Here is a 20,360-nt window from a genome sequence, read left to right on the forward strand (position 1 = left end):
ACCAAGTCAAAATGTGGTTCCCACAGTATTTTCAGAGGCTACTGGAGCAGTTTCCCATAATGCTGCTGTTACTAGCTGCTGTCACCACTAGACACCATCATCAGGCAATTCATTAATCAATCACAAATGCCTAATTTCTTGTGTTACTTCATATATATCAAAATTAGGAGCCGTGTTCCTTGGAGAGCCAGCTCAAAGAGAAGCAGTAGTGTAAAACGTGGCAGGAAGGTCAAGGAGGGGGTGAGGTGCGGGTTGGTGCCAGAAGTCTCTTGCCAAATCATCCAGCCCCAGTTCCTGATTTTCTTTTAGCACTGGAGAGGATGATCCTTCCCCTCCCACTCCTTCCTCCTTTGCCTTTGCGCCCCCTACTTCTTCTTCTTCTTCTGAGGTTCTTTTTCAGTGCAGTTCTCTCGCTGGAAGCTCGGCCCCTGCTAGGCTCCTTTTCGCCTCTCTGCGCTCAGGAAGAGGGTGAGAGCACAGAAACTCCAATGGGGTAGGAGCTGGCGTTCTGACCAGGTGCGACCCAACTTGGGGCTGGGACAGAGGTGCGGGACACGCTCCAGGTGCGGGTCCGGAGCCCGAGCGCGGCCCGCGGCTCCCAGGGCGTGGGCGAGCCGGCCGCGTGTGCCTCCGTGCTTGACGGGAACACTAGCCAATCAGGGCGTGCGGCCAGGCTGCCACGTGACAGGCGAGGCGGCCCCTTTTCCCAGCGCGGCCAGAGGGAGGAGTGGAGCGGATCGCCGAGCCCGAGAGTGCAGCGGCCGCGGAGGAGGAGGCGGCAGGCGGAGCGGCAGCGGCACAGGCTCCCGGCCAACCCAGCGCGCATCCCCAGTGCCCTGCGCTGCGGAGAGCTCGGAGGAGCGCGGGAGCAGCGACACAGGAGTGGACAAAGCAAGATGGCAGGGATCTTAGCCTGGTTCTGGAACGAGCGGTTTTGGCTTCCGCACAATGTCACCTGGGCAGACCTGAAGAACACGGAGGAAGCCACCTTCCCGCAGGCGGAGGACCTTTACCTCGCCTTCCCCTTGGCCTTCTGCATCTTCATGGTGCGGCTCATCTTCGAGAGGTAAGAAGGGCCGGAGTGGCTGCTCTCCTGCACACACGCACACGCGTGCACACTCGCCTGCTCCGTGGCGCACGCCCCCGCGCTTGGGCTCACACCTCCCAACCTTTGTGTGTTCACTGTGGGGTCCCCGATCTCTCGGATGGGCTGGCTTCTAGGGAGCTAGAGAAGGTCCAACCCGACCGCGGATTTCCTCCCGGGCGCCACGAAGGGGCGGCGGAGCGCTTGGTCACCGCCCGCGCTCCTCCTTTCCCGGCTTCCTCCTCCTAGAGAGGGTCGGCGAACAAAGGTGAGCGGAGGCTGGCCGCCGGGAACCGCTGCGCCGGGGGCTCGGCCGGCTCCCTCAGAGCGGCACTAGGCGCTTCCAGGCTGGGCTTCTCCTCCGAGGCTCGCCGCCACCCACCTGACAGCCTGGAACGTAGGGGGACGCGCGGCCCGGAGGGAGGAGGAGCGCACACACTTCCAGCCCTTCTACTCCTGCACGCACGCGGGCCGCGCTGCAGAAGAATTTGCCCGGACCTTTGGCTTCAGCTTACTCCCTGGCCTCCATCCGTGACACCGAGTTTTAGGCCCTCGGTCCTGGGAAATGGGTGACGACAGCACTCCGGATCTTTACTGGTTTCTTTAAAAGAGGGCAGAACAGGACCGGTGCCCCTCGAAATAGTCATTTGAATCGATAGTAGAACCCCGTGACTAATCATAAGCTTCTTGCTGGTACCGGAAGACACTTGAAACGTTAAAAGAATTGTCACATAATTCTTGGTATGAGTCCTCGATTTGGTTAGCTCTCGCCATTGTATCCGCACACAAACTTGTGTTACTCTCATTGAGTCAGCCTTAAGTCACGGAACTAGATCTTGCCTGCTGTGCATTCAGTACTCACTCTTGAAACAAAATCGGCACCGCACACTTCTTTCTTTTAACTGAAAAAAAAAAAAATCGCCTTCCTCTTTCCTCCTCCCACCCCCATTCATCAGCGAAGGCTGATTTCTTTGATCACAAATATCTATTTCTACTCCAACCTCCCTTCTCCGCCTCCAACTCACCTTGGCGGTTTCTCAGGCTGCCGCTGTTATCTTGTTTACTGTTGGTTTGCCTAAAAACCATTATTGAGGATGTCAGAATGTATCTTTTGTGTCTTTTGTTGCCTGAAATAGCAACAAAGCTTCCTGAGAACAAAAAAGTATGTTTTGTTTCAAGGAAGGTGTATTTTTCAATGGGCAGTGTTGTTGATTGTGAACTAAGTCAGCTGTTGCCATGCTGAAATTGACTCGCACAAAGGGACAGCCTCTATTTTAAAAGGATTGGAATCCGGTGCAAATATGTCATTGATCCAGCGCCGAGTCTCACTGTGACAAAGCTGGTGTGTTTGAAGGCTGCAAGTATTTACCAACAGAAAATAGGAACCAACATAGGGTCCAACCTTGCCATTTCTGCAAAGACAAGCCGACTTTCAGGAATAATAGCAGGTTGTTGCCTGTGCAGGCACAGTGTGTGTGTGTGTGGGGGGGGCTCCATGCATAGTTGCTGGATGATACCGGATGAAATCTGTCTGGATTCACTTTTGGTACCTACTCTAAAGGAAATCTTTAGTTGTAGATCTTGAAGAACAAAAACCAAGGCAGCTCATGTGAAAGCTACATTTCCTCAACATTCTCTCTCCTGCGGCTTCTGGACTCTTCAGTAGGTAGGAAGATATTGAAGATAGCTTGGTTTGTGCTTGGCTTTCTTTGTCTTACACACACACACATACACACACACACACACACACTCTCTCTCTCTCTCTACTGATGTGATATCAGACTAAAGGCTCAGTTTTCTTTTTCCAGAAATATTTTTCTTCCTAGCATAATCTAATGACTTAAGAATTTATACAAAAGGATCAGCAAGTAGCCTTCAACTACCAATAGTGCCGACCTGTGTGTGTGCGCGTGTGTGCACATGTGCTGTGGAGGCCATCAATAGGAGTAGAAGACATTTAATGGGTTGTCTAGGAAGTGAATAATGACTCTTTGTTACCTCTGTGTAGTGGGATGCTGCTGACTTTGTGGAGGGTAACTACTTTGTTTCTTCCTTCTATGGTCCTGACAGATGTAACTAACCATTCAGACCTAGCTAGGTCTCTGAAAGTCAGAAAGTAATTACATCTGGAATGAGAGGGTCTAGATTTTTGGGTTTTTATCAAACCCAAAGTACACACACTGCTATTCAACCTGTGTTTTGCATCTTGCCAGTGTCAGTGTAGCTGAGCCAGACCGGATTGCTGTCAGAGTTACAGCTCATGCCAGGTACCTTTCTGACATGATGCTCACGGAGTTTGTTTCTTTGTAGTGTTCTATCTTAGCTAACATTAAAGAATCCTGCTGTAAAATGAATGCTTTCATAATAGAGACACTTCCTCCATGAGTCCGTGCTTTATCATTTACTTCAAACTTGAGAGCATGCTAGGAGATCCTTGATTACCTAAGATCTTTATCTCCCATTAAGAAAAGTCAGTAATATTTTTGCAGAATTACACACTTGAATGTGTCTTGAGTATAACACATTTCTCTCCACACAGGAAAGCACTAATGAACTGCCTGAGGTGGGTCTTATCAATTGATGAGTTGGGTCTTATCAATTGACTAGCTCTATCTTTTCATTTTTTTTTTCAGCCACTGCTGGCGTGTGACAGAGGAGGCAGTAGTGGCCAGGGCATGTCATTTTTCAATAGCATATGGAGAACAATATGGTGTCCCAGCGTGGCTAATTAAAAATAGAGCAGTCTAAGGTCGCTGACTTGAGCCTGTGAAACACCCAGACCTCCCCGGCTGCTAGTAGCAGCCTTGTGCAACCCTTAGAAGTGGAGTGAGCCAGTGTACTTACTACCTGATTAGCAGAGTAAAACTGTTGAAAAACAAACAAATAGCATCTCTTCATGCCTTTAATCCCAGCGGGGGGGGGGGGGCAGAACCAGGTGAAATCTCTTGAGTTTCAGGCCGACCTGGTCTACAGAGCAAGTTCCAGGATAGCCAGGACTACACAGAGAAAATCTATCTCAAACAAAACAAAACAAAATAAAACAAAACAAATTATAGTGTCTCCCATTATATTATGTTGATGACTTGATGACAGGAAAAAAACCTTGATAATGAAGAATTATCATATATTCCGTGTCATGATTTAACACTTGTTCCTAGTCTTCAGACTGTCCCTGGGAGTGGTAACAAAAGCTTCTTCCAACTTCACTTTTTAAAAAAGTTTGGTTGAGTTCCTGATTGGAAATAAAACTTGTGGGAATTATGCTTATGAAAGGCAACTTTACTGTATTTTCTTCTTGGTGGATTTAAGAGAGATGCAGGCAATTCTGACCACGATTAGAACAGTCAAGTTCTAGTGAGCATGCATTGCAAGCTTGGTCCAGATCCTGCTGTAGTTCTGTTTATTCCTCAAAACCAAATGGCCATTGAAAGATACTCTTTAGTGTTACTTATGGCATCAAGAATTTCTTATTTTTATTCTCTCCACATGAACTGACTAAAGGTTTATTTGTGGGATAAAGTGTACTGCAGTGTGCGATGACAATTTCATCACATGAACAAACGTACCTGTCACCTGAGAAATTCACTTCTTCTCGTGTAAGTATTTATTCTTTGGAGTTCTTAAGCAGTGTGCACAATTTGATTTGATAGAGTTGCCTTCCTAAGTAATAGATCTTAAAAAGACATTCCTCCTAACTAAAACTTGGCCCACCTTGACCTCTGTCTCTATTCTCTTGTACTCTGGATCCTCTAGTAACTTCCAGTCTCTCTCTCTCTCTCTCTCTCTCTCTCTCTCTCTATATATATATATATATATATATATATATATATATATATATATACACATGCATCTATATACACATATACATACATACATATATAGAGACACACACATACAGACATGTGTGAAGATTTATATATACTTACATATGTGTGTCTATGTACATACATGTGTGTATATATGTGCATATACATGTGTGTATATAAGTATATACACACATATATACATAATATATACATAATACATATATACATATATATGCATATATGTATTTACGTGAACATATGGTATTTGTTCTCTATAGATCTGGCTTTGTTTACCTCATACATGTTGCAAATGAAAGATTTCTTTTGTAAGGTCATTGAGCACTCCATGTTGTGTATCTAACTTATTTCTCCATCCGTCTGTTGGCTGGTACTTAGCTGGATTTGGCTGTTACCAACCATGATGCAATAGCTGTGGTGGTACAGCTAGCTCTTCAACTGCTTTCACATCTTCAGGATATGAAAAGATGGGGGAGGGGGAAGGCTGCGGGGTAGGGGCCATACCTTACCTTTCCTTCCAAATCTGACTCCTGTGAATCCCGGGTATTTGAAGATTAGGAGTTATTATCTCATGGGATTCTGAGGGACTTAAGTATCATGCTTTGAGAAGCAGAAATAAGCCTTTTCAGAATAAAGTAGATTTTGTTGGTTTATTTATTTTTGCAGAAATATTCTAGTCAATCATTTTAAAGGTGTTCTTCTATTGTGTTTAGAACAAAAGACTCATATGAGGTGTTATCATTTGTGCTCCAAAACGTAACCAAAAGGAAACATTTATAGAGAAAACAATTGTTCTCTTTCAGAGCTCTTTTTTGTTCCAAAGGTGAGCTGACATCTAACTGGGTGAGGGAGCAGTGAGGTGACTCTCAGTGCCACATGAGGAGTCTCATTCTTCTGGCATTGACTCCCAGCCCAGAGAGCAGTGCTCAGATCCAAAAGGGCAGTGTCTTCCCCAACCACCAGGGCAGTGTCTTAACTTTTGTAGAAGGAGATGTCTAGCTGGCAGGGCTTTCTTTATGGTTTTTCTTAAGTCTCTGCCTTGCTAATGAATCAAGTATGTGCACCTGAGCAGCAAGGGGATCGAGGGATGGGGAAGAGGAACTGATGGACTAGGGTGGTGTGTTTGGGTCGGTGGACTTAGAGAAGGACTACCACCGAAACAATGTACCGGAGCTGATTTATGTTCAGTAAATCTGACAGGTGTTACTATAATGAAATGAAAGTATCCTCAGACACAGTTTAGAAGAGAGGGATAACCTTCACATAAGCATTTTCTCTGCATGAATTCAGGGTTAGATATTAAATGCTATAAATGCACCTTACTTAGCTTATTAGATAAATGGTGTTACAGAGATTAAAATGGTAGACACCTGCTGTGTCACAGACAGATATAAGAACTAAAAGCTGGGTTCTCACACAAAGATATTCTTGATTATGGTTTTTAACCTGGGTTGGGAGAAATTTATTGCCAAGGATTTTTTTCTTTTCTTTTGTGGGTAAACAAATAAAATGGGCAGTGTTATTTGAAGAAGTTTAGCAAGAGTTTTTCATTCGGCAAAATAAGAGATTTGCTTTATAATGGTGTGATAATTCAGCTGTTTGTAACAGGAGAAGCTAGGGTTAAAAGGTCTGGTTCTGTTCTTAGTGTGCAGGGCTGTGGGACAAGTAGGGGAAGTCTGTGAGAAAACCTGACCCTACCACAAATGACTTAAAGACATTACATGTTTTGAAACCAGTGCCCAGGCTTCCCTGGGGGCTTTTCTGTGAGCCTCTCTGTTCTCCACAGGGCTGCGTAGTTCCTCTCTGGAGTTCCTAGCTTGTAGGTATTTCAGAAGTAGTTGTTTGTGGAAATGGGCTTTCAGATGAATCTCTTCCATGGCTTTGTCAGGTATGGCCATGTCTGTCTTAAGGTAATTGACTAAAGCTTGTTAACAAATGCTGGAGCCCAAGTGCTCACTGCATGGGGAAAGCTTTCAGTTTATTAAGTTAACACTTCTCTGCCAGGGTGTGTGTATGTTGGGGGGATACCCAAGGGGATCCTCACCTGCTCAGAGGAGAAGGGGAGGAGGAGGGGAGAAAGATTGTGTGAGGTGGTGACCAGGCAGGGGGCAGCGAGTGGATGTAAAGTAACTTAAGTAAAAAATATAATACAATACAGTAAAAAGTTTACACTTCTCTCCCTATTACCAGACAAAACCAGATTTCTAAAGCAAACTTTTGTATTTTCCCCCTTTGACCTTCTTTTGACCACTTCTCAGATACCTTTGAGTCAGGGTGTTGGGGTGAGCAGTTTGGTTTGATCGTATGGTTGGATTACCCTGTACCTTTCTCTTTCTTGTTTAAACATGCTGACCCCTTAAAGCTTATTTGCTGTTTCATATTAGTGATCCCTTGATAATCATCCTTAAGATTTTATTTTTCCCCCTTATTCTACACTTGGGGCGAATCGTTTTCTTGGGTTTACAGGCTATCTTCTAGTTGTTGTAGATTAACCTTTCAGTTCCATTGATTTCTTAACAGCATGTGTTCTAGAAGTAGCATTTCTAAGTCCTAAGGAATAACTACTCCAGTGTTTCTTGATGGATATAGGTTGCCAGATAGTCATCTAGAAGGACAGTAATCCTTGGCAGTCCTTGGGGAATGCATATTTCCTAGGAGACTTGAAAATAGTTTTCTGTTGAAATATGAGTTGTGGTTGTTGACTCTGGGAATAGCTCATTTCAAAATCAATCAGTAGCTTACATTTTGCTTTCTCTGAAGTCATGGATATTTTCTTATTGAGATGAAGAGATGAAGAGATGAGGTTTTATGTTTATTTTTGGCAGAAAAGTGGTGATACTCTTCCTCCTGCTTCTCCTCCTTTTCCTCCTCCTCTTCCTCCTCTTCATCCTCCTCCTCTTCATCCTCCTCCTCCTCCTCCTCCTCCTCCCCCTCCTCCTCTTCCCCCTCTGTCTTGTCTTGGTCTGTTTACACTCTTGTATTTCTTTCTGCCTCCTGCCTCTCCCGACAAGCATTTTCTCATCAGGAAGGTTTCTGAGTATGCAGTAGAGGGATGCTGTCAGGAAGAGTCACATCCTTGAGTTTGTGGTGGAGAGTGAGATGGAGAGGCTGGGCTGGGATGAGGGCAGAGCCAGGAAGAGTGAATAGCTTTTCCAGGAAGGGACCCTTGGAGATAGTGTCTAAATTCATTGCTTTGATTCTGAACTTTTGATTAAAAAAAAAGACTTATGTGCCAGTGAGATGGCAAGGTTGTGAAGAACATATACCACTATAGGAGAGGACTTGAGTTTGGTTAGCACTTGTGTGTGTGTGTGTGTGTGTGTGTGTGTGTGTGTGTGTGCGTAAGGTGGTGTCTTAGACTAGCCTTTAGCTTCTGCTCCAGGGACTCCATATCCTCTGGCCTCCACAGGCACCTGCACTCACATCTGTGTACATAATTAAAACTACTAAAAGTAAATCTATAAAAAAATGATAACTAAACCCACAGAAAACTACACCCGCCCCCCAAACCCACCGAACGCCATCATGTTGTTAATTTGGTTTCAGCATATGAACCTGGAGAAGAAGTGAGCCAGGAACATTCTAACGGCAGCTGTAAAAAAGGAATTGTGCACTTCAAAAATGATTAAGGTCTGACCTTTTGTGTTAAATGCGTTTTACTACAACAAAAGTGAAAAAGTAGAAATAGCAATGAGTTAAAAAATGTCACTCCCTAGACATAACTATCTTCAGTGCTCTAGGTCTGGCGCCTTTGTAGGTGAAACAGATGTGCCACTCCTCTTGGTGTTGGTTCCCTCAGGCATTAAGCTGAATAACTATCTGCAGGTTGATGATTGGTCCTCTTCTGTCTGGAATTATGTGGCAGGGGTATGTGGAAGGAGTGGGGAGGGAAGATGAGTTGAGATCCAGAGATCAGTAAGCACTTGAGCTTGCTGAGCTTTTGTGAAGGCACTTGCATAGAAGAGCTTGTCTCGTTATTTTATTCATTTATTTTGTTTTATTTTTATTTTTTAATTTTATTTGGAGACAAGTTCTCATTATGTAGCCCTGGCTGTCCTGGAGTTTACTGTGTAGCCCTGGCTGGCCTTGAACTCACAGAGATCTGCTGGCCTCTGCCTCCTGAGTGCTGGGATTAAAGGTCCGGACCACTAAGGCTGGCGAATCAGCATGGCAGGGGGCATACAAGGCTCTGGAAAAGCACCATGCATGGTTTCCCAAGGGGGTGTGCAGAGTTCTACAAGAACTCGGTGTGTGGTTCTCCTGAATCTCAGGATTACAGTAAATGTATCCTGGTCAGTACAGGGTTCTTCTGCATCTCAGGATTACTGTAAATGTATCCCGGTCAGAACAGGATCCATTTACAAGCAAGGACAACAGTTTCCTTCCTCCTGAGCCATGTGGCATGGGCCACAGATGGTTCTGAGGAGATCTGGGAGAGGTGAGATCAGGTTTGGTTCTCTTGCCTCTTTCCATTTGCTCTCACATGTATTTTGTAAGCAAGTGATTAAAACATTTGAATACTTGAATATAATTTTCTGAAAGCTGCATTAGTGCATTAGCTCCAATGTGTCAACAGATACATGCAGAGCACTTGTTTTGAAAATTGATTAAAGTGCCTAGTCTCTAAACTCAGCTTTCTTTAATCTGTGAGAATATTTGAGGTATTTTCAAAAAGGATTTTTTTTTTCTGGTGTCTTTCAGAATGGATCTCTTTCAGAGTGCTAGTGTTTCCTGTTGAGACCTTTGCATTTATTATCTCAGAATTGGATTGTGGGGTGTGGTGGAAATAGCCAAATGTTTTTTAATTAATGAGAGAGAGAGAGAGAGAGAGAGAGAGAGAGAGAGAGAGAGAGAGAGAGAGAGAGAGAGAGAGAGACAGAGACAGACAGAGAGAGACAGAGAGACAGAGAGACAGAGAGACAGAAAGACAGAGAGACAGAGACAGACAGAGAGAGACAGAGACAGAAAGACAGAGAAAGACAGAGAGACAGACAGAGACAGAGAGACAGAGACAGAAAGACAGAGAGAGACAGACAGACAGAGACAGAGAGATAGACAGAGAGAGACAGAGAAAGACAGAGAGAGAGAGAGACAGAGACAGACATTCCTTTACCAGGTAATCTCTTTGCACAGTGACCTAGGACTAGCATTTGCTGGAGCTTGCCATTGTCTGCATAAATGTCACATCTTATCTGGGAGGTGTTCAGGTTACAAGTTATTCCTGCTTTCCTGGAGCTGCCTGAAAGCATGGCTCCTTTATTTTCTGTGCCTACCTCCCTGCCTCCCCACTGCCCTTTCTCCTCATTAGTGAGGACTATAGAGGCACTAGGGGTACCAGGAAGTCTCAAGAGAGGGAGAGGCCTCATTTAAGGTAGGGAGAGGACATGGAAAAGCATCTGAAATCTTGTATGAGACTATTTGGCCAGTACCAGAGAGAGTTGCCAACTAGTCTGAGTGGCTCTGCAGATCTTGTTTTAGTAGATCACCGTTTCAATACAGAATGAAGTGACTTGGCCATTTTTAAGTAGAGTGGTAATTTGGACACAGTATCTTGAGTGTTGGAAAATGGAAAAAATGATAATCAGTCACTTTGGTGTTTTAGAGAGTAATGGTGTTGTCTGTCAGTCGTGTGTCTTCAGGAGCATCAGAAGATGTGATGAGGAAGTGCATGAGATCGTTAGTGTTGTATGTTTCTTGCACTTAATTAGACATGTACAGCTATAACAAGAGTTACTAGGTACACAGGTAGATAGCAGAAAGATTATACAGCTTGGGTTAAAGTCTGGATATTCTTTTACCAGTTGTTTAGCAGTGGACTGAATTCTGTGGAATCAGTTGTCCTCAACTGAAAAATGGGGGTAGAGGTGCCTGCTTTGTAGTTCTGAAAAGGGGACCCGATTAAAACCACACATTGTGTCATTCTGATATGGTGGTGTAGTGTTTGGCACCTATTGGGTAGTAATGTTCAGTAATGGAATTTAGCCTGTTAATATAGGGGGGCCATGGAGAGGGGGCTATGGAGCAGGCTATGAGGCCCACTTATGTACTTGACCCTGGGACTGAAGGATGTGATTGGTTGAGTAAATATTTAGTGTTGGGACTTGAAGCACTGTCTGCAGCAGTATGCCTGGTTGGTTAGGGAGGAGGACGCAGGCACACCTCCTCAGCTATCTGTAATAAGTACTGTGCACTAAGGACTGCTCGTTTGGTTACACAAAAGCTATCTCTTTTTGCCACATCAAATCTGGATCCCTGGATCCCTGATCCTGCACCTTTAACTGGGAGCTCCTGGGAGAAGTCTTTTTTCTAGGGTTTTCTAAGGAAACTCTGTTCATGTCTGTGGAGGGCACTACCTTTGCAGGGAATCTCGGCTCACCTCCCACTCCTGGTCTCATCTCTGTTTTATTGCCTGCAGTCTCAAGGGAAATGGGTTCATTTGCTATTACCACTGTCATAGCAAACATAAAAATTGGCATTTGCATTGACTAAGGATCAGAACCTAATTCTGGCTCTGCCACTTATAAGCCACAGGCCTGTAAGCAGGTTAACCCCTTCCAACAGTTTCTCCATAAAACATAGAGTTAGTATGAGGTTGGGATGAGAATGGTTGGAGGAGTGCCTGCTTTTCCTGCAGATTTATTCTGGCCATTCCCACGATTTATTCTGACCACTCACAGTTGTTACCTCACAGTCATTTTCTGGGGTGTGGTGAAACTCTGACATCCAGATACCACATTTAGCTGAACACACTGCATCATAAACACGCACAGACCCACTTCCTGTACAGAGCCAGTCTTATCTAGGCAGGACATCTCCACTCTTTGGAATTGTATGTTCCCTATTCTCTTTCCTCTTCTTTCTTAGGTTTGTCTTCTGGGAAGACTGATTGTTTTAATGGGATCTGTCAGAGCAGCTCTAGCAAGTTCACTTGGTCACTCCATACTCATGTAATAGTTTGATGGGCTTGGGCATTAAAAACCAGATCGCTCAGAGCTCCTTTTCTCCTACTAATAGCTCCTCAACACCGGAAAGCATCAAGACTGACAATGGCTGATTCCTTTCAGAATTTGAAGTCCTGTGGATTACTTCCTTTTGATGCTGAAGAAGAAAAGAAATAGGACTGGAGAAACAGCTCAGCAGTTAAGACTGTGTACTGCTCTTACAAAGGAAGGAAGCTCTCTTTCAAACACCTAAGTTGGGTGGCTCATAGCTGCCAGCAACTGTAGCTCCAGGGTGTCTGATGCCCCCTCTGGCCTCTGCTGGCACTATACTCGTATGCACTAACCCATAGTCACACAATACACACACAATTGAAACATTAAAATAAAAAAGAAGGTTCAGTCTATTACCATTGAGATCATATTTATAAAAAACACAAGCATTCAACATGAGCTGGAAAAAATATGTTCATGTCTTTTCCATTAGAGAAACAAATGAGCACCCCACATTTGCTCTTGTGGGGTGTGTGTGTGTATGTGTGTATGTGTGTGTGGTGAGTGTGTGGTGTGTGTGTATATGGGGTGTGTATGGTGTGTGTGTATGGTATGTGAGGTGTGTGTGTGTGTGTGTGTGGTGTATGTGGTGTGTGTGCATGGTGTGTGGGGTGTGTGTGTATGTGTCTGTGTAGGGTGTGTGTGTGTGGGGATATGTGTGTGTGTGGTGTGTATGTGCGGAGGGGGTGGTATGTGTGGTGTGTGTGTGTGTGTGTGTGTATGTGGTATATGTCTAACCTCACCTGACTCCAGAAATCCAGGAGGGATTTGCTCTCAGCCATGGGCGTTTTTTCAATGAGCCATAATTTAAATATAATTTGCAAATGTCTGCCCATGTAAATAATACTTTAAATCTGTCACTTTGGAGAAAAGGGCACTGACAGAGTATTTTAGGGTGATTTAGTACAGTATTTGTGGTGGGGTTGTCCTTTAAATGAGGAAGTGAGGCAGAGATAAATAAAACCACAATTTTTAGAGTGGCAAGTCCAAAGTTTGCCTTAGCCATAGTTCAGCGGAATCGTGAACTTTCTTGCTTTGAAGGAAGTTGAAACTTACTCATTCCAAACTAGTTCAGTCTACTGTGGGTCAACCAGTAGTCGGGTACCGATGTGAGGGTGGGGTGGTGACTGCTCATCTGCAGTAAAGGGAGTCTATTATTTGTAGATGAACAAAACAAAACAAAAACCTGACTCAAAGTTGTTCTACATCCAGGGAAGCCAATTCTAAACACAAATATGTTAAATCGATAAAATACTCTTCAAGAGCTGGGTGACCCATAATAACCACTGTCACACATTCATTGTATGGGACCCCCATAATCTGAAGCCACATTGAGAAATAATGGCCAAGGTGAAAAGCTCTAGCTCTCTTTAGATGGGCATGAAAAGTGGCTTAGAGCCACTGAGGGACTGTGGCAGAGCCTGTATCTGTAGACAGTGCCCTTGTGGAAAGACCCTCAGTGCAGGGAGAGCTAGACTCACTGTCCTCCCTCACAAAGCGCATGCGTGTCACAACCAGGGACAGTCACACAGCAAAAACAGTTGTATGGCCTCACTCTAGAGAGACTGAGAGTGACTGTAGAAAGGAGACTCCATGGAGACTGAGTTGCATGGGCTGCCTGCCTCATTGTCCATGTGCCAAGATTTGTGACTTACTTTTTTAAATTTTATTTTAATGACAGGTATCAAAAGACTTCCCACAAAGTGTGTGTTGTGACTCTCAGGTGCCCAGGGCCAGTTCTCTGTGTACTGGCTCCTTCCCACCCACATGTTGACCCCATGTGTCACTGAAACCATGGGCTTCCCTCCTCTATCCAGCCCTCGCCTCTGCCATCACTGGGTGCTCCATCTAGCTTGTTAAGCTGATTGTTTGTCAGCCACAATCAACAGGCCGCTCGTGGCTTGTAAAAGGAACAAGGCAGTGCTCAAAAATAGACACACAGGTGGTGCTTGCCCACCAGCTGTTATTTCTGAGGCAGGGGCAGGCCAGCAAGCACTTTGTTGCTCATGTGTCTTGTGAGTCTGGTTGTGTCGAGCTTTACAATGTGTGACTATTGCTTTTGCTAGAGTTAGGTACCTGTGTTTATTTGAAAAACCAGACTCAGAAAACAAATGTGTCACCTGATTATTGCTTAGCGTTTGAGGATCGGTGTACTAGAGATGTGGGCATTCTGAGGTTGCCTCCCTCAGGGATAGCTTTTAGCTGTAGCTCTCTAAGTAAGAGCTGGGTTCATAGTTGTCAGCCCGCCCTCCTGGCCCACCTCAGCTGTTCTCTTCTGGCACAGTGTCAAGTCAAGACATGTAAGACTGGAGGGCAGCTAGTGGGCAAGGGCTGGGGCTTGCTCCCCACTTTTTCACCGCTGTGTCTCACCTCCTTGCTATTCTTTATCTTAGTTCCCCTCTTGCTTGAAATAGGCTACGTCATCAAATCCAAAGTGTACGGTGTACATGGAAGCAATTTGAGGGACTCGCATCAACCTTTGGCCCTCAGCTATTGCTAGCTGTTCTGTTATCACTTGTATTTGCCAGAGTGATGATGAGTGGGGCCAGTCTACATACACCGTGAGTTCCTGGGAGCTTTCAGCATCATGTTTGCTAACCTCAACATTAAAATTCTTTTATGTTTTGAAATTGTAATAACATGGAATAAATGTTCACACTGTTTTCAGACACGACTTCATGGTACGAGGCTGAAGTTTTTTCTGATTTAACAAAAACAACAAAAAAAGAAGAAGATATGCAGTTGGTTATTATTTTTCACGATGTTGAGATGACAGATTTTTTGCTTGGCAGACAGGTTTCTCTCTTTCCAGAGTTGAAGATAATGAGACAAAGAAATGTTGCATTGAAAGCAGGAGTGAGCTTGCCAGCCCTCTTTCCTATCAGTACCCATTCCACTTTGTTAGCCAGTGTCTAAACCTTTACCCAACATTCAGATAATCCAAGGAATTTTAAGCCGCTCATGTTGTCTAAAGTGTTCCTAAATTGGATGCACTTGGTCTTGGGGACTTTTAATTTGGCCTGTTTTAAATGTTCATCTAAGAGCGAGGGTGCTACTCTGGAAGCACTGAAGGAGTAACAGGAGATGTGCCTTGCCCTTTCAAGCAGAGTTAAGTACATTACATTTCTTGTCCTGAAGCCAGTGCTCAGATTTGGAGAAAGTAAGCCCCAGAGAAAGAAGGGATGTAAGATAGGTGACATTGATTTTGTTGATTTTCAGTGTGGGCCACAGCCAGAAAGACCTAGAACTCTAACTTGGACCAAATGGAACCTGGTTCAATCACGGTATACCCTAATGGGTTTTAGCACTCATTGTAAAACCCAGCTCTCAAATGTGTAGTTGCCACTTGCCCAACAAACAGCTGTATCGTTTGGGTTTTTATTTTGGTCAGTATGTACAGGACAGTTACAAAAACATGCACAAAATATGCCTGGCTGAAGAGATCACTGAATCACCACAATAAAGTGAGCTTACTAAAGATGTTTTTATTAATTAATACTTTAATAAAGCTAATAAATAAAGCTTTTTGACATTGAGATATGTCAGTTCCTGGCAGCACCTCATTTGACTAGGAAGAAGATCATGGACACCAGAGGACCTCCATTTGGAGATGGCTTCATTTGTGGCAAGCTAGCCACAAAGAAAGAAATGCCCTAACTCATGTGTTTAGATTAAGAGACCATTGTTAGCTTCCTTCCTCATAAACTTTCTCTTGTTAGTCTTGACCTAATTTTATAAATTAAGTAAAATTAAATTTCAGAGTAAAGATATAAAACCTAAGACAGCCAACAAAGCTCATGATTCCACTTGGAGCCATTTTTTTCCTGTGAAGGACAGGCTCTGGTCCTTGCCACCACCACCAAAAACTGAATGCTTTTTCTTTTCAGAGAGCAGGGGAGAGAGGGTGAATGTGTTCGCGTGCGCGCGCGCACACACACACACACACACACACACACATATACACACACGCTTGCACTTCTGTTTTGGCTGTCAAATGTATTGTTATGGCTGGGAATATAGCCCAGTGTACAGTTCTCTCACCAAGGCCTAGATCCTGTTCCTAATAATACAACTGGTAGTAGAAAAGCAAATAAAGTATTTTAGAAAAGAATGGGAAGAGGATGTGAGACTGTAAGTAAGTAAGAGAAGGGACCAGTTAAAGTACCCATTTTTCTTTCTTTCTTAAATTTATTTTACTATATATATTTTTGAAATTTCCCTACACATGTACTACATTTAGGTCACTTTCTCCCTTTTCTTTTCCATTTAGTTCCTCCCATGTTGCCTCTCCCCATCAAATTCAAGACCTTTCCATCTTTAATTATCATTGTTACACACACACACACACACACACACACACACACACACACACTGCACATGTGTATATAAGCACAGCCTGCTGAGTCCATTTCCTGCTGCTCATTAGTATATGCGTTTAGGGCTGACAGTTTGGGATCAGATTAACCCTCAGGGGTCTCACCCCTGGAGAACCTGGAGAACCTCCCTCTCTCAGCAGCCATTAGTGACCTGAATCCTTTGGCTGGGATGGGGTTTTATAGTGCTGTCCTTGTGCCGTCTTGTTTATGTGACCATCCTGCTGAGATTCATGGGTGCAGCTTTACTGCCACATATAGAAGACAGTATCTCATAGCAGACATCCTGGTTCTGAAACCTTACATTGTTATTCTGAACATGGTGAAACAGTATTGTTATAATGAACATGCTGAAACACAATACTGTTTTACATTTAAAACTTACACTCCACTTTTTAAAAAAATGTGTTTTTTCTGAGTTCTTATCTAAGAAAAGTTTTCTATTCTCTATTTGGCTAAGTCTTTGATTCAGATAATAACAGATGTCTATAATGATTCATGTGCTTCCCTATATTAATATTGGAAACATTTTAAATATTTAAGATTACCAAGCCCTTAGCAGCCTTATTTATAGTAGCCAGAAACTGGAAACAACCCAGATGTCCCTCAACAGAGGAATGGATACAGAAAATATGATACACCTACACAATGGAGTACTACTCAGCTATTAAAAACAATGAACTTATGAAATTCTTAGGGAAATGGATGGATCTGGAGAATATCATCCTGAGTGAGTTAACCCAATCACAAAAGGACACACATGGCATGCACTCTCTGATAAGTGGATATTAGCCCAGAAGATCAGAATACACAAAGTACAAGCCACAAACTACAAGAAACTCAAGAAGAAGGAAGACCAAAGTGTGGATACTTCATTCCTTCTTAAAAGGGGGAACGAAATACCCATGGAAGGAGTTGCAGAGACAAACTATGGAGCAGAGACTAAAGGAAGGACAATCCAGAGACTGCTCCACCTGGGAATCCTTCCCATATTCATTCATCAAATACAGGCACTATTGTGGATGCCAGCAAGTGCTAGCTGACAGGAGCCTGATATGGCTATCTCCTGAGAGGCTCTGACAGTACCTAATACAGAAATAAAGGCTCACAGTCATCCACTGGACTGAGCACAGGATCCCCAATGAAGGAGCTAGAGAAAGGACCCAAGGAGCTGAAAGGTTTGCAGCTCCTTAGGATGAACAACAATATGAACTAACTAGTACCCTCAGAGCTCCCAGGGAATGAACCACCAACCAAAGAGTACACATGGTGGGACTCATGGCTCCAGGAGCATGTGTATACCAGAGGATATGCCAGGGCCAGGAAGCAGGAGAGAGGGTGGGTTGGTGAGCAGGAGGAGGGAACAGGGTTTTTTGTTTGTTTGTTTGTTTGTTTTTGTCTTTTGTTTTATTGTTTTCTTTTCTTTCTTTTTTTCAGAGGGGAAACTGGAAAAGGAGATATCATATGACATGTAAATAAAGATAATATCTAATAAAAAAAGAAAGAAAGGGAAAAGAAAGAAAAAAAGATTACCAAGCCTTTAAACAGTGTCCCAAATATTACTTTATATGTTTCCAATCTCATTGAGAAACTCAATGCAGAAAGAACAAAACCAAGTTCTGATTTTCATACTGATTCCTCAATTCTTGCCTTAAATGTGACCAGTATGAGAAGTGAATATGTTTATATCCTTTTAGAATCTTTTCAGCTCATTAACTTGGGTATAAGACAGATAGATTGGAATTAAATTTATATAACACAGAATGATTGACTCTGAGTTCTCCCATAGAGCTTAGCCTGTCTCTCCAGTTTAGCAGCCTGTCTTGAGTGTTTTCCAGTGCTGGCAAGTGTAGAGCAGAAGTTTTTCTTTTAGTCTGATACAGTATTGCATCACTTACTAGAGTCATAGTTCACTCAGATACTCTATAAATGCTTTCAAAAACAATGTTACAACTTCATTATTATATAGAGACATGCTTGTACTGGGGTGTCAACTCCAAACTAACTCACAGAGGTAAAACTGCTGGGTCAGAGGGATGTGCAAAGCTAAAATTGCTAATGTTGCCAGAACCTTTCAAGATACACTGTAGCAGTTTAGGCTCCCTCTCAGCACTGTATGGGGAAACCTATTCTTCATATGACTTCTACCTCCCTGGATTTGCTCTATAAAGAAAATGACTTTCTAGTCCTGTTATAGCACCACACCTCTCTGTGTAGGTAAACATTTGGTTCTTATGCTGTGTATTAAGGTGTTTAGACCTGTATGAAATTGTTAAAACATGGAAAGCCAATATCTAATATCAGGAACATTCATTTCCATACCTCTTAAATTCAGTGATTCTTACTCTTTTATCATCTTCCCAGATAGCATGCAAAGTAAATTGTAGCTATCATGACACCTTGCATCTTTGAACATATATTTATCTCTAATGATAAAGATATTTTTTTATATTATAGATTATATTTTTATTTTTATTCTATTATGAATGGATGGATAACTTTAAAGTGCTAGAGACTTTACTTGGTGCTTTTGGATTTGGTAAAACTATTATGGAGAGAAGGCTGTGCATTAAGCTCAATGATTAAATTTCATGGCTGTATAAAATATAAGGCTAGAAGTGAGAGTTTAATGACAAATGGTTGATTAGATGAACTGTTTTCCTGAGTATTTTATGGAAATTTTGGCTAAGGGTTTGAACTAGGAAACCAACATTTATAAGCACTAGCTACATCATTGTTTGGACTCACTATTCCTGTTAGCTAGATAAACAATAGCTTAGAATGACCTTAAATATATCATAGTTTGTTAAATAAATGATTGTAGGTAAAATGTCAGCGTTCAGATTACACACTAAAACCAAGTTGTACTATTATTTTCTTTTTCTTTTTTTTTCTTTTGTTATTGGATATTTTTATATTTCAAATATTATCTCCTTTCCCAACCCCCCCAGAAAGCCCCTATCCCATTCCCCCTTCCTTCTGCTTCTATGAGGGTATACCCCCACCCACCCACCCACTCCTACCTCCCCTCCCATTCCCACCTCCCCTCCCTCACATTTCTCTACACTGGGGCATGAAGCCTTCATGGGACCAACGGCTTCTTCTCCCATTGATGCTCGACAAGGCCATCCTCTGCTCCATATACGGCTGGAGTATATGTCTATTTCTAACCCTTATATAGAAATGATAGGTAGTGAAGATGTAAGCTATAACTTGCTTAAGTCAGTTATTGGACAGAAAAAGAAATTACAGCATGGCAGTTTTGAACAAGAATGGTACCCATAGGTTCACATATTTGAAAACTTGGCCCCCAGTTGGTAGAAATGTTTGGGAAGGATTAGGAAGTTTGTCCCTGTGAGCAGACTTTGAAGGTTCATGTCATTCCTAGTTAGCATGTGAGAGCACCTGTGCGCTCTTGCCCCCCCTCCATCCCCCTCCGCGTCTCCCCCTGCCTAGTTGTTGTATATCAAGATGTGAACTCTCATCTCTTCCTTCTCTCCAACATCTTAGACTCTAATCTTTTGCAAACCTTAAGTCAACTTAATCTTGACTGAGGTGTTTTATCATGGCCATAGAGAAGTAACTAAGATGCACAGTGTCTAATATCTACTACAGAGCCTTCTTTCTTATCCTTTCTTATCTTACCTAGCTCCATGCACTTCCTCAGAAGGTAGCCGATAGAGGAATAACTCCTGTGTATTGCTCTTTTTGTGGTTGTGACAAAACACCTGATAAAAGCAACTTTAGAAGCATGGGTTTATTTTGGCTCATAGTTGAGAGTGTGGTCCATCCCTGCCAGGAAGAAATAGCAGAAGGAGATAGAGATAACTGGTCACATAGTATCCACAGCCAGGACCAAAGGTCAGCAAGTGCTCATACTCAGCCCTCTTCGTCTTTATCATTCAAGACTGGGACTCCAGCCTGTGTAATGTGTGGCCCATGTGTAGGGTGTGTGTGCCCATCTCAATTTTAATCCAGTCTGGAAAGTCCCTCAGATATTTGCCCAGAAGTTTATCTCTAAGGTTGTTCTAGGTCCTGTCAAGTTGACAATATTACCCATCACACTATATGTCTAATTAAAAAAAAA

The 20,360-nt window shown here is 43.2% G+C and overlaps 1 protein-coding gene across 2 annotated transcripts in view; it reads left to right on the forward strand.

The window, feature by feature from the left end:
- Positions 1-707: 707 nt before the first annotated feature.
- Cers6 (ceramide synthase 6) overlaps positions 708-20,360 on the forward strand; it is a 256,454-nt gene continuing 236,801 nt past the window's right edge. For both annotated transcript variants that reach the window (XM_031370514.1, XM_031370515.1), the window contains exon 1: positions 708-1,066. In XM_031370514.1, coding sequence (XP_031226374.1) covers positions 897-1,066 — 170 coding nt within the window. In that variant the 5' untranslated portion in view covers positions 708-896. The remainder of the gene's footprint in view (positions 1,067-20,360) is intronic.

Source organism: Mastomys coucha, unplaced genomic scaffold (assembly GCF_008632895.1).
Source record: "Mastomys coucha isolate ucsf_1 unplaced genomic scaffold, UCSF_Mcou_1 pScaffold15, whole genome shotgun sequence".
NCBI classification, from domain to species: Eukaryota; Metazoa; Chordata; class Mammalia; order Rodentia; family Muridae; genus Mastomys; species Mastomys coucha.